This window comes from Nerophis ophidion, linkage group LG03, assembly GCF_033978795.1.
Source record: "Nerophis ophidion isolate RoL-2023_Sa linkage group LG03, RoL_Noph_v1.0, whole genome shotgun sequence".
Classification (NCBI taxonomy): Eukaryota; Metazoa; Chordata; class Actinopteri; order Syngnathiformes; family Syngnathidae; genus Nerophis; species Nerophis ophidion.
Genome location: NC_084613.1, coordinates 80,788,878 through 80,805,306, shown reverse-complemented (window position 1 = coordinate 80,805,306; position 16,429 = coordinate 80,788,878). Strand labels below are relative to the sequence as shown.

The following is a 16,429-nucleotide window of genomic DNA, read 5'->3' as shown; positions in this document are numbered from 1 at the left end:
TCAACGTCACAACCTGACATTAGTTAAACATCGTTAAAAATCATCTAGTTTTGTTGTTGTATTTGTATTGTAGAATATTGGTTGGGAAATGACCAAATTTCAATGGTCAAATCAACGTCAGAACCTGACATTTAATGAACGTAGTCAAAAAGCATGTTGTATGACCAAAATTCCATGTCAAATTAACGTCAGAACCCGACATTAAATAAACGTTGTCAAAAAACGTGTTGTTTCAATGTTGTATTTGTGTTGTAGAATATTGGTTGGGAAATTACCAAAATTCAATGTCAAATCAATGTAGGAACCCGACGTTGAATAAATGTTATCAAAAAGCATGTTTCAACGTTGAATTTGTGTTGTAGATTATTGGTCGGGAAATGACCAAAATTCAATGTCAAATCAACGTCAGAACCCGACATTGAATAAACGTTGTCCTAAAGCATGTTGTTTAAACGTTGTATTTGTGTTGTAAAATATTGATTGGGAAGCATGGTTAAAACATCGTTCAAAATCATGTAGTTTCATCGTTGTATTTGTGTTGTAGAATATTGGTTGGGAAATGACCAAATTTCAATGGTCAAATCAACGTCAAAACCTGACATTGAATAAACGTTGTCGTTGTAGTTACTCTTCCCTTTTCTTCGTGTCTATTATTAATAGTTCATTCATACCATAACGTTTACATTAACTTCACTTCCTGTTTAAAAAAGTGAAGGTTTTGAGCAAAAATTGTACACGTAATAAGAACTTTTTTTACTTTGTAGTTCGGCTTCTTTACGTCTTCCATCTAACCTGATGTAGATTCCACATTTGGCATTCCTCCTGTCAGGTGGTCATTGATGTAAACACCGCTAGTATAACCAAAGAAGTAGAACACATGACTGATGACTTGCATCTGAAGTAAACAAGTTACACCAACACCTTAGTAACTGCCAAAAAAGAGAGGACTTAAAGGTGTGCCTTGAGGAACACCACTAGTATAACTAAAGAAGTACAACAAAATGCATCTGAAAGTAAACAAGTTACATCGAAACCTTGGTAACGGCCAAAAATGGTAGGACCTAGAGGTGTCAAAAGTCCAGGTTCCTCTTGTTGCGTTCGGACCAGATGTTCCTTCGCGGGGAATTTAAGTTGCTGGTCAATCCCAAGTTCTTTTGATGACACATAAGCTGATTTTAAATGATAACCCACAACAGAATAGGTATTTGGCAATTTATTCCAAAGCTTTGGAGAGACCAACCTAAAAAAACAACACATTCAATTTGCGTCGCCTAGTTGATCTGAGAACCCTACGAACGTGCTGTCTTCTTTAATATTCTCCCGAAAATCTCTCGATATTCAGGCGGAGCTGGAGGCCATGCCCCCTCCAGCTCCAAGCCAAAAAAGGTAGGACTTAGAGGTGTCAAAAGTCCAGGTTCCTCTTGTTGCGTTTGGACCAGATGTTCCTTCGCGGGGAATTTAAGTTGCTGGTCAATCCCAAGTCTTTTGATGACACATGAGCTGATTTTGAATAACCCAGAACAGAATAGGTATTTTGCTATTTATTCCAAAGCTTTGGAGAGACCAACCTAAAAAACAACACATTCAATTTGCGTCGCCTAGGTGATCTGAGAACCCTACGAACGCGCTGTCTTCTTTAATATTCTCCCGAAAATCTCCCGATATTCAGGCGGAGCTGGAGGGGGCATGGCCTCCAGCTCCAAGCGAAAAATGGTAGGACTTAGGAGGTGTCAAAAGTCCAGGTTCCTCTTGTTGCATTTGGACCAGATGTTCCATCGCGGGGAATTTAAGTTGCTTGTCAATCCCAAGTTCTTTTGATGACACATGAGCTGATTTTGAATAACCCGGAACAGAATAGGTATTTTGCTATTTATTCCAAAGCTTTGGAGAGACCAACCTAAAAAACAACACATTCAATTTGCGTCGCCTAGTTCATCTGAGAACCCTACGAACGCGCTGTCTTCTTTAATATTCTCCCGAAAATCTCCCGATATTCAGGCGGAGCTGGAGGCCATGCCCCCTCCAGCTCCAAGCGAAAAATGGTAGGACTTAGGAGGTGTCAAAAGTCCAGGTTCCTCTTGTTGCATTTGGACCAGATGTTCCTTCGCGGAGAATTTAAGTTGCTGGTCAATCCCAAGTTTTTTTGATGACACATGAGCTGATTTTAAATGATAACCCAGAATAGAATAGGTATTTTGCTATTTATTCCAAAGCTTTGGAGAGACCAACCTAAAAAACAACACATTCAATTTGCATCGCTTAGTTGATCTGAAAACCCTACGAACGCGCTGTCTTCTTCAATATTCTCCCGAAAATCTCCCGATATTCAGGCGGAGCTGGAGGCCACGCCCCCTCCAGCTCCAAGCGGACCTGAGTGACGTGTCGACAGTCTGTTTTCACGTCCGCTTTCCCACAGTATAAAGAGCGAGCCTGCCCAATGACGTTATAGTTGTAGAATGATCGGGGGCGAGTTCTTGGTTTCTTATGTGGGTTTATTGTTGGGCAGTCTCATTAATGTCCTCCCAGCACGGCAACAACACACAACAACAGCAGTCACGTTTTCGTCTACCGTAAAGCAGTTCGTCTGCCGTAAACAGCAATGTTGTGACACTCTTAAACAGGACAATACTGCCATCTACTGTGCATGCATATGTGACAATAACATCTACGGCTTTTAGAGCAGTGGTTCACAACCTTTTTTCAGAGATGTACCCCCTGTGAACATTTTTTTAATTCAAGTACCCATCAGAGCAAAGCATTTTTGGTTGAAAAAAAGAGATGAAGTAAAATACAGCACCATGTCATTAGTTTCTGATTTATTAAATTCTTTCTTGAACTATTTGGAAAAAAATATATAAAAATAACTAAAAACTTGTTGAAAAATAAACAAGTGATTCAATTATAAATAAAGATTTCTAAACATACTGCGATGAGGTGGCGACTGGTCCAGGGTGTCCTCCCAGCCCGGTTATGACACACAACAGCAGTCACATTTTCGTCTGCCATAAGCTCCAATGAACTTGACATTCTTAAACAGGACAATACTGCCATCTGCTGTACATAGAATAGAATAGAATGTAGAATAGAATGTACTTTATTTAATTCAGCACCACAGTTCGCTCACAATAAACAATGATAATAATAAATAGAATAATATATATTATATATAATATATGAAATATATAAATATATTCTACATTTAAGTGCAGTCAAGGAACATATGCATTTTACTGTCTGATGTCTGTCGGTATGAAGGACCTCCTGTGTCGTTCCGTGTTAGATTTTGGGAATCTGAGCCTTCCACTGAAAGGGCTCATTCTCTCCGCAAGGTCCGAGTGTAGTGGGTGGAAGGTGTTGTCCATAATGGCTAGGAGTTTTGCCAGACTTCTTTTCTGCCATAGAGTCTAGCTGTGCATGCATATGGTTAGAAAAATAGTGACAGAGGATAGAACAAAGATGGACATTTCAACCCTTAACTCAACAATGAGTAGATGAGTGTTATGTGTGTGTATAAGTGTAAATAAATGAACACTGAAATTCAAGTATTTATTTTATTTATATATATATGATAAAATACATATATATATACATATAGCTATAATTCACTGAAAATCAAGTATATATATATATATTTAATATATATATATATATATATTTAATATATGTATATTAAATATTTGACTCTTAACCATGCCCCCCCACCCCACCCCCGAACCCCCACTCTCCACCTCCCGAAATCAGAGGTCTCAAGGTTGGCAAGTATGACACATGCTAAAACAAAAGATACAGTAACTTCCTGTCTTGCTCTGTCTCATCTGCAAACTCCTCTTTGAAGTTGGCAGGTCAACCTAAGTTCAATCTAACGCCAAGTCTCGTTTCTCTTCAGTTTGTCTAACACAATGCATAAGCAAACAATCATATTTGAATAAAAATGAGATAACTTATTTACAATCAATCCAACAAAAACTGTATCTGCTTTTTTGTTTTTCCAGCTCTGCATGGTCCTTTCGATTTCCCAAAAGGTAAGACCTGCTGATACTGCAAATTTCACTCTTCTCCCTTTTACCTACTCAGTGGCCCAGTGGGTAGAGCAGGCTTGGGCAATTATTTTGACTCGGGGGGCCAAATTTAGAGGAAAAAATGTGTCTAGGAAGAGCTAGGCGAAGTGGCTGGGGAGAGGGAAGTCTGGGTTTCCCTGCTTAGGCTGTTGCCCCCGCGACCCGACCTCGGATAAGCGGAAGAAGATGGATGGAAGGACCTGTATATTTATTCTTAGGAACACTAAAACAAATCCTCACAATAATGTCTGATTGAATGCTAGAAACGTTATGACAGATCGCCTTAAAGGCCTGCTGAAACCCACTACTACCGACCACGCAGTCTGATAGTTTATATATCAATGATGAAATATTAACATTGCAACACATGCAAATACGGCCTTTTTAGTTTACTAAATTGCAATTTTAAATTTCGCGCGGAAGTATCATGCTAAAACGTCGCGGTATGATGACGCGTGCGCGTGACGTCACGCATTGTAGAGGACATTTGGTTCCAGCACCGTTCACAGCTATAAGTCGTCTCTTTTCATTGCATAATTCCGCAGTATTCTGGACTTTTGTGTTGCTGAATTTTTTGCAATTTGTTCAATGAATAATGGAGACGTCAAAGAAGAAACCTGTAGGTGGGAAGCGGTGTATTGGCAACACAAACACAGCCGGTGTTTCATTGTTTACTTTCCCAAAAGATGACGGTGAAGCTTTACTATGGAACAGAGCGGTCAAGCGAACATGGTTGGATTGGACTACACACACAAAGTACAGTGTATTATGTAGCGATCATTTCGAAAGATCGTGCTTTGAAGAGGGTCCCTTGGGAAGGGCAGAGATGGGCATCGCCACCACCTGTCGACTGGTGCTGAAGAAAGGTGCGGTGCCGACCTTCAGGTTGTACAGGTACGACCGTATAATCTCACTATAACACTAGTAACACAATAAGCAGATAAGGGATTTTCAAGAATTATCCTAGTAAATTTGTCTAATAGCATCTGAATCGCTCCCACTGTATAGTCTCTTTTTTATTTTAATGTTTTTTTTCTAGTCCTTCACTCTCACTTTCCTCATCCACAAATCTTTCATCCTCGCTCAAATTAATGGGGAAATTGTCGCTTTCTCGGTCCAAATCGCTCTCGCTGCTGGTGGCCATGATTGTAAACAATGAGTGAGCTCCACAACCCGTGACGTCACGCGCACATCGTCTGCTACTTCCGGTACAGGCAAGGCTTTATTAGCGACCAAAAGTTGCGAACTTTATCGTCGATGTTCTCTACTAAATCCTTTCAGCAAAAATATGGCAATATCGCAAAATGATCAAGTATGACACATAGAATGGACCTGCTATCCCCGTTTAAATAAGAAAATCTCATTTCAGTAGGCCTTTAAGAAGTGTAGAAGAAGCGTGTTGCAACAAAGTAAGCAGCTATCGTCAGGAAGTAGATTAACAAGAGTGTAGCGAGAGAACAAATGTTGGTGTTTTTATTAATGTTTACCAATTCCGAGAATAAAACCCTGGACACAGAATGATTTAAAATGAGCTCAGTTCTAAGTTCTAAGTTCAGCGGTTTAGCTCGGTTGGTAGAGTGGCCGTGCCAGCAACTTGAGGGTTGCAGGTTCGATTCCCGCTTCCACCATCCTCGTCACTGCCATTGTGTCCTTGGGCAAGACACTTTACCCACCTGCTCCCAGTGCCACCCACACTGGTTTGAATGTAACTTAGATATTGGGTTTCACTATGTAAAGCGCTTTGAGTCACTAGAGAAAAAGCGCTATATAAATATAATTAACTTCACATCAGCGACTTGTTCCGCTAATGAAATATTCAAAAGTCATCTGATTTGAAATATTCTTCTCCTTTTGCAGCTATTCTGAGCTGGTAGCTGATTGGCCTCTGGTGGTGCTGGCAGTTTGCACGGTGCTGATTGCCGTCTGCGCCCTGCTGGCTTTCATGCTTGCCAAACTCCCCGACTTCACAGACTCAAGTAAAGTGAGTACAGCAACCCACCTAGTTTTCTATGGTCCCCTCCAAGGTTTCTCTCATCCCACTGGGTTGCAAGTTTTTCCTTGCCCGGATGTGGGATCTGAACCAAGGATGTCCTTGTGGCTTGTGCAGCCCTTTGAGACACTTGTGATTTAGGGCTATATAAATAAACATTGATTGATTGATTAAGTGTGTGATGATTGGGGCAATGATGGTGGCTGAGTTCCTGAGGAATTTGGAGGGGATATTGTCAGTGGCCTTATTTTGGTGGAGCACCTCCGGGTACTCCGGCTTCCTCCCAACCTCCAAAAACATACACCTGGGGATAGGTTGATTGGCAACACTAAATTGGCCCTAGTGTGTGAATGTGAGTGTGAATGTTGTCTGTCTGTGTTGGCCTTGCGATGAGGTGGTGACTTGTCCATGGTGTACCCCGCCTTCCGCCCGATTGTAGCTGAGATAGGCGCCAGTGCCCCCCGCGACCCCTAAAAGGGAATAAGCGGTAGAAATGGATGGATGGATATATATATATATGTATATTGCTCCTATTAAGAATGGTATCTAAATTGTGTGTATGCATGTATATATGTATATATATATATATATATATATGTATATATATATATATATATATATATATGTGTGTGGTGTCTAAATTTTGAGTGTATATGTATATACATATATATAAATATTTACATATATATGTATATTGTATATATATATATATATATATATATATATATGTATATATATATATATATATATATATATATATATATATTAGGGGTGTAACGGTACACAAAAATTCCGTACCTCGGTTTAGAGGTCATGGTTCGGTTCATTTTCAATACAGTAAGAAAACAACAAAATATACCAAATTTGCAAAATCTTCCACCAAAAATATTTTTCTTTGTGGAATATTTGATGTGAAGTAATGTGAATCTTGGATAGGTCAATAATTCATAATAACATTGATTTTGATTCAATATTATGTTTTGAGCAATGACAATTTGAAAGAAAAAAAAACAGCTTTGTTTTATTAGTGAACATTGCAACTTTTTTTTAAATTACATTCAACTTTTATGCTTTTTTATTTCACTTTTGTTATGTTTTTAATAGTATTTTTAGAATGTGCCGTGGGCCTTTGAAACATTAGCCGTGGGCCGCAAATGGCCTCCGGGGTATACTTTTGACACCACTGCTATGGATAATAGAAAATAAAATCTGATAAATCTATGGGTAAAAAGCAGAGCCTGGCCACGCATGCGCGTTCATCATAACTCTCTCGCTCTCTCTGTCTCTGCCCATCCCTCACAATTTGTTTTGTTTTAAACCCCTTCTTAACCGCGAAAGTACATTGAAAATACACGCAACCCTAACTTAAAATGCCGGACATTTGAGGCATTTAAGAAACTCCACCCGGACAGCCCCACAAAAGAGGACATATCCGGTGAAAAGAGGAGGTATGGTCAGTCTATCCTAGCCCGGTGGCTGCTAGCATGCCTTGTGTTGTGCCTCGCTACTTAAAATGTCCGTGTGGAAACTCGTTCGGTACACCTCCGAACCGAACTGAAACCCCCGTACCGAAATGGTTCAATACGAATACACGTACCGTTACACCCCTAATATATATATATATATATATATATATATATATATATATACGCACACACAATTTAGACACCATGATAAACACTTGTCTTTGGTTTTGCCTGTTTTTCTTTTCAAGGGTTTTGAAACGCGAGGAACTGCCATCAGCCAACGATTGGTGGCATTCAACAACCTCATGAAGACATTTTACAGACCCGACAACGAGCAGGCTGCCAGGTAACTTTACACCAAACTCTCACAGAATTATTGTCCACTTCTACCATATTTGCTATTTAGGGCCGCTGCTCGATTAAGTTAACATCCTATAAATCTATAGAATTATTGTAAATCTCTCGTTGGCCGTTCGGAGATGCATACTTGTCGTGTACAGCAGCGGTTTTATAACTTTTTTTTTTTTTTTACCGAGAACCACCTTAAAGACTAACATTAAGATACAGTAGCATAGTAGGCTTATGTATTCATTAAAAACATGGCAGAGGTTTTATTTAACAATCTATATTTTTGGCCAATGTAATATTACACAGTTTAAAGAGTAAAATTGAAAAATTAAAGCATGTGAGGGTCATTTTGTTGTTTTTCATTTTTAAGACTAATGCAAAATAAAAAATATATTTTTTTAACATTTTTGGGTCCCTTCAAGTTTGGTCCAAGTGACCTGGAAATGTCTTAGACTTAAAAATGTTAAACATCAGTCACATATATATATATGTATATAATATTTTATTATTATTATAGTTAAACTCTTAAATCTCTACTTATTAACTTCAGGTCTAACTGGTAATAGAAAGTTTAAAATAAATAAATAAATAAATTATGCTGTCTTTTTTTAAACATTTAAAATAAACTTGTTTTTTTAATGGAAAAAAAACAATTATGCACTATTCCTTCTCACCCAAAAAAGAAACATTTTTGCAAAGTACAATATTTAATGTCAAGTTCTAGAAATCTTAAATGGATCAATAATTCATATCACCATTGATTTTTAATTCTTTATTATTTTTGAGCAATTACAGCTGTGAACGGGACTCTCGCTGCTGTGTTGGATCCGCTTTGGTTTGGACTCTCGCGACTGGGTTGGATCCATTATGGATTGAACTTTCACAGTATCATGTTAGACCCGCTCGACATCCATTGCTTTCCTCCTCTCCAAGGTTCTCATAGTCATCATTGTCACCGACGTCGTCCCACTGGGTCATTATTGTTACCAATGTCCCACTGGGTGTGTTTTCCTTGCCCTTATGTGGGCCTACCGAGGATGTCGTAGTGGTTTGTGCAGCCCTTTGAGACACTAGTGATTTAGGGCTATATAAGTAAACATTGATTGATTGATTCAAATGTTTGGGGATCCACGTTGGCACCTATTCCGTCCTACGTGTCTGTGTCCGTGACGTAAACAAGTTGACAGATAGTTAACATGAAGATCCCAAGGAAATGAAAGAAAGAGTCCAGGCCTTTTGTCTTTAAGAAGCTTTAGTGATTTTCACAGAATGCACTTTTCCTTTCTTCTTGTCTAATTGGTCATTTCTTTATTTGTTTTCGCTTTTCCTTGTATTGATTAGTTTTGGTTTTATTTTTTGTTTGTAAAACTGTATAAAGAGACACAAAATATATGTCAAATAAACACTACTAAGTAACATGTCCATACATTTTTGCTGCATAACATGTTTTCACACATACATCCATCCATCCATTTTCTACCGCTTATTCCCTTTCGGGGTCGCGGGGGGGCGCTGGCACCTATCTCAGCTACAATCGGGCGGAAGGCGCGGTACACCCTGGACAAGTCGCCACCTCACACAGCCCATACAATAGCATGTAAATAGTGCTCATAAATGTATGTAAATAGTCCTAACACTCAAAGCCACATATGAATAAAATGTACATATGGAATGTTTCTAAACAACACAGGATAATATACATTATATACTGAAGAGGAGAGACACAAACATTGCACCCTCCTTTAGAGGAGTGAGCTAGCGAGCAAAGAAGCTAAATGCTAAGTAGCAACAAGCTAAATGCTAAGTAGCAACAAGCTAAATGCTAAGTAGCAACAAGCTAAATGCTAAGTAGCAACAAGCTATCTTCACACAGTACTATTTTTTACATTTACACGCACACACAACGTTTTCATGTTACTCATAAAACAGACACAAGACTTACAATGTTTCCAAGGCACTTCGTAGGAAAAAACAACAAACTTTAAGCGCTGAATCACGTAAATACGTCTCGTGTGTAAGCAAGTGAGCGTCAGACTGTCACACGCAGACTTCCGGAAACCGGAGGAAGGAGCAACTCGCCTTCAAAATAAAGGTCCCTTCCTAATACCGAATAATGTTACATCACAGCACCACTCACATAAATGTTCAAATTGAGTCATGCATCTATATTTTACTTTCTCTAGAACAGGGGTCTCAAACACAATTTACCTGGGGGCCACTGGATGCAGAGACTGGGTGAGGCTGGCCCGCGAGAAAAGATTTCTTAACAAAATCTAGCATGCACTTTTTAATGAATTCACCTTCTTTAGAATGGCTTTCCCGCCCTGGCAACATACTTGCCAACTCTTGCGGTCTTTCTGGGAAATACCCAAATATAAGAGCCCCTCCCGATAATCTCCCGGAGCAATCATTCTACCGAGTTTCACCCGGATAACGATATTAGGGGCGTGCCGTGATGGTACTGCCTTTAGCGTCCTCTAGGGAAGTGAAGTGAATTATATTTATATAGCGATTTTTTCTCAAGTGACTCAAAGCGCTTTACATAGTGACACCCAATATCTAAGTTACATTTAAACCAGTGTGGGTGGCACTGGGACCAGGTGGGTAAAGTGTCTTGCCCAAGGACACAACGGCAGTAGCTAGGATGGCACAAGCGGGAATCGAACCCTCAACCCTTAAGTTGCTGGCACGGCCACTCCACCAACCGAGCTATGCCGCCTCTACAATCTGCCGTTTTTGTCATGTTTTCCATCATACAAATAGTGTGCCGGCTAGGTCACATATTGTATGAGACTTGCAGAAGTGACTGTAAGACATACTTGATCAACAGCCGTACGGGTCACACTGAGGGTGGCCGTATAAACAACTTTAACACTGTTACAAATATGCGCCACACTGTGAACCCACACCAAACGGGATAGACAAACACATTTTGGGAGAACATCCGCACCGTAACACAACATAAACACAACAGAACAAATACCCAGAATCCAATGCAGCTCTAACTCTTCGGGCTACAATAAGGGTCGGATTTGGGGGGTGGCAGGGGTGTATATTTTAGCCCAGAAGAGGCTGCATGGGATTCTGGGTATTTGTTCTGTTGTGTTTATGTTGTGTTACGGTGCGGATGTTCTCCCAAAATGTGTTTGTCAATCTTGTTTGGTGTGGGTTCACGGTGTGGCGCATATTTGTAACAGTGTTAAAGTTGTTTATACGGCCACCCTCAGTGTGACCTGTGTGTCTGTTGATCAACAATGTCTTGCAGTCGCTAACTGCTTTCACTGAAGCCAAATACACCATGGGGCCGGGCTGGTGCGCCGTTTGTAAAGGTTGTAGAGGATGCTGAAGGCTGAGCCTCCACGGTGCCCCCATAGTTTTGATGTTAAAGTGAAAATCGGGAGTATGATTGCTCCTGGAGGGGTACTGAAGTTTGGGAGTTTCCTGGAAAAATCAAGGGTGTACAAACATGACAGAATTCATACAAAACTCGCGGGCAGCACCAACATAAAATTTTCACATCAATGTGGGGTTTGCAGTAAAACGTCGCGTGTTTGAGACCCCTGCTCTAGAACAGGGGCAGGGAACCTATGGCTCGCGAGCCAGATGTGGCTCTTTTGATGACTGCATCTGGCTCTCAGATAAATCTGAGCTGACATTGCTTAACATGATAAGTAATCAATCATCAATCAATGTGTATTTATATAGCCCTAAATCACAAGTGTCTCAAAGGGCTGCACAAACCACGACTACGACATCCTCGGAAGAACCCACATAAGGGCAAGGAAAACTCACACCCAGTGGGACGTCGGTGACAATGATGACTATAAGAACCTTGGAGAGGACCACATATGTGGGCAACCCCCCACCCCCTCTAGGGGACCGAAAACAATGAATGTCGAGCGGGTCTAACATGATACTGTGAAAGTTCAATCCATTGTGGATCCAACACAGCCGCAAGAGTTCAGTTCAAAGCGGATCCAAGACAGCAGCGAGAGTCCCGTCCACAGGAAACCATCCCAAGCGGAGTCGGATCAGCATCGTAGGGATGTCCCCAACCGATACACAGGCGAGCGGTCCATCCTGGGTCACGACTCTGGATAGCCAGTACTTCATCCATGGCCATCGGACTGGACCCCCTAATTCCACTTGTAATAAGTGTTAAAAAATAATGTTCAAAACATAAAACATTCTCATGCATTTTTAGTCCATCCATCCGTTTACTACCACACCTGTTCAAGAAGTTGCGTTAAGAAGTTATTTATCTATTATTGGTTAGTGTGGGGCTTGTCCTCCTGGGGGTTCTTCAGACCACCAAGCACCGACATGAGAGCCCGTTTCAGGGTTACACTATTGTTTTATTTTTCAATAAGTCCCTCAGTTGCTTTCCAGCTATTGTATTTTTCTCTTTCGTTCTCGCTCGCGCTCTGGCTCCAGCCCCGGCCCCAAACCCGTCTCTCCTCCTGGCTGCTGCTTATAACAGAGCGACAGGTGATTAGATAACAAGGCTCAGGGGGGCCATCTACACAGCTCTCGCTGATTTCGAGGCCTGTCCTGGCACACCCCAGTTTGCTGCAGGCCCGCTGGCCACGCCCCCTCCACAGTTAGCTTCAGAATAACAATGTTATTACAAAGAATAAAAGACCTATTGTACTCTAGAAAAGTTGGTCTTACTTAAAAATGCACATGTTTAGTTGTGTTTAGGGTTAAAAAAATTATCATATGGCTCTTACAGAAAGACATTTTCAAATATTTGGCTTTTTTGGCTCTCTCAGCCAAAAAGGTTCCCGACCCCTGCTCTAGAACAACATCAGATCTATCCGTTGATTATAAGTTTTCCTTCATTATAATTTTTTTGTGTGTGTTTTAATACCCTCTTTGTCAAACTAAACTTGGTTTTGTGTGCGTAAAACTCACAATATATGCAGTAAAAATTTCTAGTGAAAAATTTAATTTGAAGAACTTTGAGTACCTTAAGTAGGTCAAAAATTCATAACACCACTGATTTCAGCTTCGTAGAAAAAAAAAAAAAAAAAACCCCGCATGGCAGCTAAAACGAACATCTTCTTGATGAGGGACGGATTTTTGTTGAATAAATGAAATGAATGTAGCTTCAGTACTGCTTTTATTTTTATTGATTGGTTGCACGTTTTGCTTTCGGGTTGGTTGAAAAATTTCTGCATTAAAGTGCAAATACTTTCCTGTCCTCCTTGTAGGCAATAATTATTGATCTGCTTTTTCAGATACCACGAGCTCCAGGAGCACGAAGACCATCTTCACCGAAGAAAACGGGATTCACAATCGCTCAGTGAAGAAGATTTATGCACAAGGCGTAAGGTTTTCATTTTTGTAGGTCAACAAAAATGAAAAGTTGGAATTCCACCAACTTATCAAGTCCCGGAAATTAGGAGCTTTATTATGCAAAACCAACTTTTTTTTTTTTTTTACGTGATGGCGTTTTAGATGTATTTACAATCGAATGAATGAATGAATGAATTATATTTATATAGCGCTTTTCTCTAGTGACTCAAAGCACTTTACATAGTGACACCCAATATCTAAGTTACATTTAAACCAGTGTGGGTGGCACTGGGAGCGGAGGGGTAAAGTGTCTTGCCCAAGGACACAACAGCAGTGACTAGGATGGCGGAAGCGGGAATCGAACCTGCAACCCTCAGGTTGCTGGCACGGCCACTCTACCAACCGAGCTCTACCAACCGAGCTATACCGCAATCTTGTGATAAAGTCCTTTATTTCCCGTAACGCAACTAAAAACATGAAAATGTCATACATTCTGGATTCATTACACATCAACTGAAAAATTGCAAGCCTTTTATTATTTTATTATTGCTGATTATGGCATACAGCTTAAAAAAACCCCTCCAAAATCCCATCTCAAAAAAATGTGAATATTTCCTCAGACCAAGTAAAAAAAAAAGATGTATAACAGCAAAACAAAATCAAATATTTTAAAATGTCAATTAAGCACTCAGTACTTGGTACTCAGTACTTATATAATATATACAAATAAACTTGAAAAGATATATCCGCCCTGCCTCCCATCTCCCGAATTCGGAGGTCTCAAGTTTGGCAAGTGTCAGGATTTTCCCTGACATTTTGGTTTTAGTTTTTTTCCTCTGCATTTGTCTTTGTTTCTTCTGTGTGTGTAGTAGAGATGCGCGGGGGTGTAAAATATATTCAGGCTGTGTCACGGACGCAAAGGTTTCTGGGTATTTGTTGTGTTGCGTTTATGTTGTGTTACTGTGAGGATGTTCTCCCGAAATGTGTTTGTCATTTTTGTTTGGTGTGGTAAGAGTGTTAAAATTGTTTATATCACAACCATTAGTGTACTCTGTCACCCAGTATGCCTTTCAATCTTGTACACGTGATTGCGGAAGCTGCATACAGCATGTTGCTGGACTAACAATCGGTTTGTACATGTTGTTGAAGGTATGTGTGAATTATATTTATATAGCGCTTTTTCTCAAGTGACTCAGCGCTTTACATAGTGAAACCCAATATCTAAGTTACATATAAACCAGTGTGGGTGGCACTGGGAGCAGGTGGGTAAAGCGTCTTGCCCAAGGACACAACGGCAGTATCTAGGATGGCGGAAGAGGGGATCGAACCTGCAACCCTCAAGTTGCCGGCACGGCCACTCTACCAACTGAGCTATACCGTATCAAAGGCAATGGCTTCATAGCACGCCCTTATCCTTGTCATCAGGATGAATATCATTGGATATTCACGAGAACGTTAGCGTCTCTCATTGCCTTCTTTACTTTGTGAAACGGGTTTATATAGATCTCTGAGTGGTAAAGGTGGCCGACCTCTGATTTATTTCAACGGGCGGGTGGCGGGCGGTTGCGGTTCTGATAAAATGTTGGTTCGGGTGGACGGCGGGTGGATGACGACTTTGGTGATGCGGTTGCGGATGATATAATTGCATATCCGCGCATCTCTAGTGTGTAGTATTTCCGGTTAGCGCTTTTATTTTGTCTATTTCCTGTGTTTCTCCCTGGGCGCTATTCCCCCTCAACTGCGGCTGATTGGCACCTGGCCACACCTGGTGTCAATCAGCCCGCTTCCTATTTAGACCTGTTTTCTCCTCCAGTCAGTGCTGGATTATCGTCGTCGCTACCTGTCGTGTCGTGTCAATGCAGCGTGGCGGTAAGCTATATTCGGTAGCTGTTTGTAGCTTACTGTCTTTTGTTCCCTGCTTCCAGTTTTGTTTGTTCATAGCCAAGTTTGTTATCTGCCTCGTGCGCGCTTTTTGTTTGTACCCTTTTGTTCGGTTTTTGTCTTAGTGTTTTATTAAATCATGTTTACCTGCAAAATGCCTGCCGCCTCCTCTGCGTCTTGGAGTTCGTCACAAACTAACTGACAGAATAATCCAGCCAAATTCGAACACCGCAGAAATGTCCATGGCAGAGAGGCTTAATTTAGCTTTAAAATGAAGGGCCAAATTTAGGAAAAAACGAAAACATAGCCAAACTGTCAGGGACAATCCTGACAGCTAGTGTGCATGTTTAAAGGCCTACTGAAACCCACTACTATCGACCACGCAGTCTGATAGTTTATATATCAATGATGAAATATTAACATTGCAACACATGCCAATACGGCCTTTTTAGTTTACTAAATTACAATTTTAGATTTCCCTCTGAGTTTCCTGTTGAAAACGTCGCGGAATGATGTGTTTGTGACGTTATTGGTTGGAGGGGACATATTAGCCCGGCACCACTTACGGCTAAAAGTCGTCTCTTGTCCTCGCATAATCACACATGATTTTGGACATCTGTGTTGCTGAATCTTTTGCAATTTGTTCAATTAATAATGGAGACGTCAAAGAAGAATGCTGTTGGTGGAAAGCGGTGTATTGCAGCTGCCTTTAGCACCGAAGCACAGCCGGTGTTTCTCTGTTTGTTGTGAAGCTTTAACACAGAGCGGTCAAGCGAACATGTTTCTCTACGTCAACCAGCAAGTTTTTGGATTGGAAAATTGTGATATTAGGTCGGCTCTTACCGGAGACTTGAGTGGATTACGCGACCTCATCCTGCAGCTCAAAAAGGCAGCTGTGATCTTGGCTCCTCGGCTTCTCTCTGAGACACTGGCGTTCACCGCAGCCATCCGACTTTCACGTATGACTTTATAATCTCACTAAAATACTATTTACACAATAAGCAGATAAGGGATTTTCCAGAATTATCCTAGTAAATGTGTCTAATTACATCTGAAACTCTCCCACTTTTTTTTGTGCTTCACTCTAACTTTCGTCATCCACGAATCTTTCATCCTCGCTCAAATTATTGGGGAAATCGTCGCTTTCTCGGTCCGAATTGCTCTCGCTGCTGGTGGCCATGATTGTAAACAATGTGAGGATGTGAGGAGCCCTCACACCGGTGACGTCACGCGCACATCGTCTGCTACTTCCGGTACAGGCAAGGCTTTTTTATGAGCGACCAAAAGTTGCGAACTTTATCATTGATGTTCTCTACTAAATCCTTTCAGCAAAAATATGGCAATATCTCGAAATGATCAAGTATGACACATAGAATGGACCTGCTATC

The 16,429-nt window shown here is 40.7% G+C and overlaps 1 protein-coding gene across 1 annotated transcript in view; it reads left to right on the top strand.

The window, feature by feature from the left end:
- The window catches only part of LOC133548861 (protein dispatched homolog 1-like), a 42,875-nt gene that overhangs the window by 480 nt on the left and 25,966 nt on the right, over nucleotides 1–16,429 (top strand). The window contains exons 2-5 of the mRNA XM_061893797.1: nucleotides 3,993–4,022; nucleotides 5,916–6,039; nucleotides 7,763–7,860; nucleotides 13,103–13,191. Coding sequence (XP_061749781.1) covers nucleotides 3,993–4,022; nucleotides 5,916–6,039; nucleotides 7,763–7,860; nucleotides 13,103–13,191 — 341 coding nt within the window. The remainder of the gene's footprint in view (nucleotides 1–3,992; nucleotides 4,023–5,915; nucleotides 6,040–7,762; nucleotides 7,861–13,102; nucleotides 13,192–16,429) is intronic.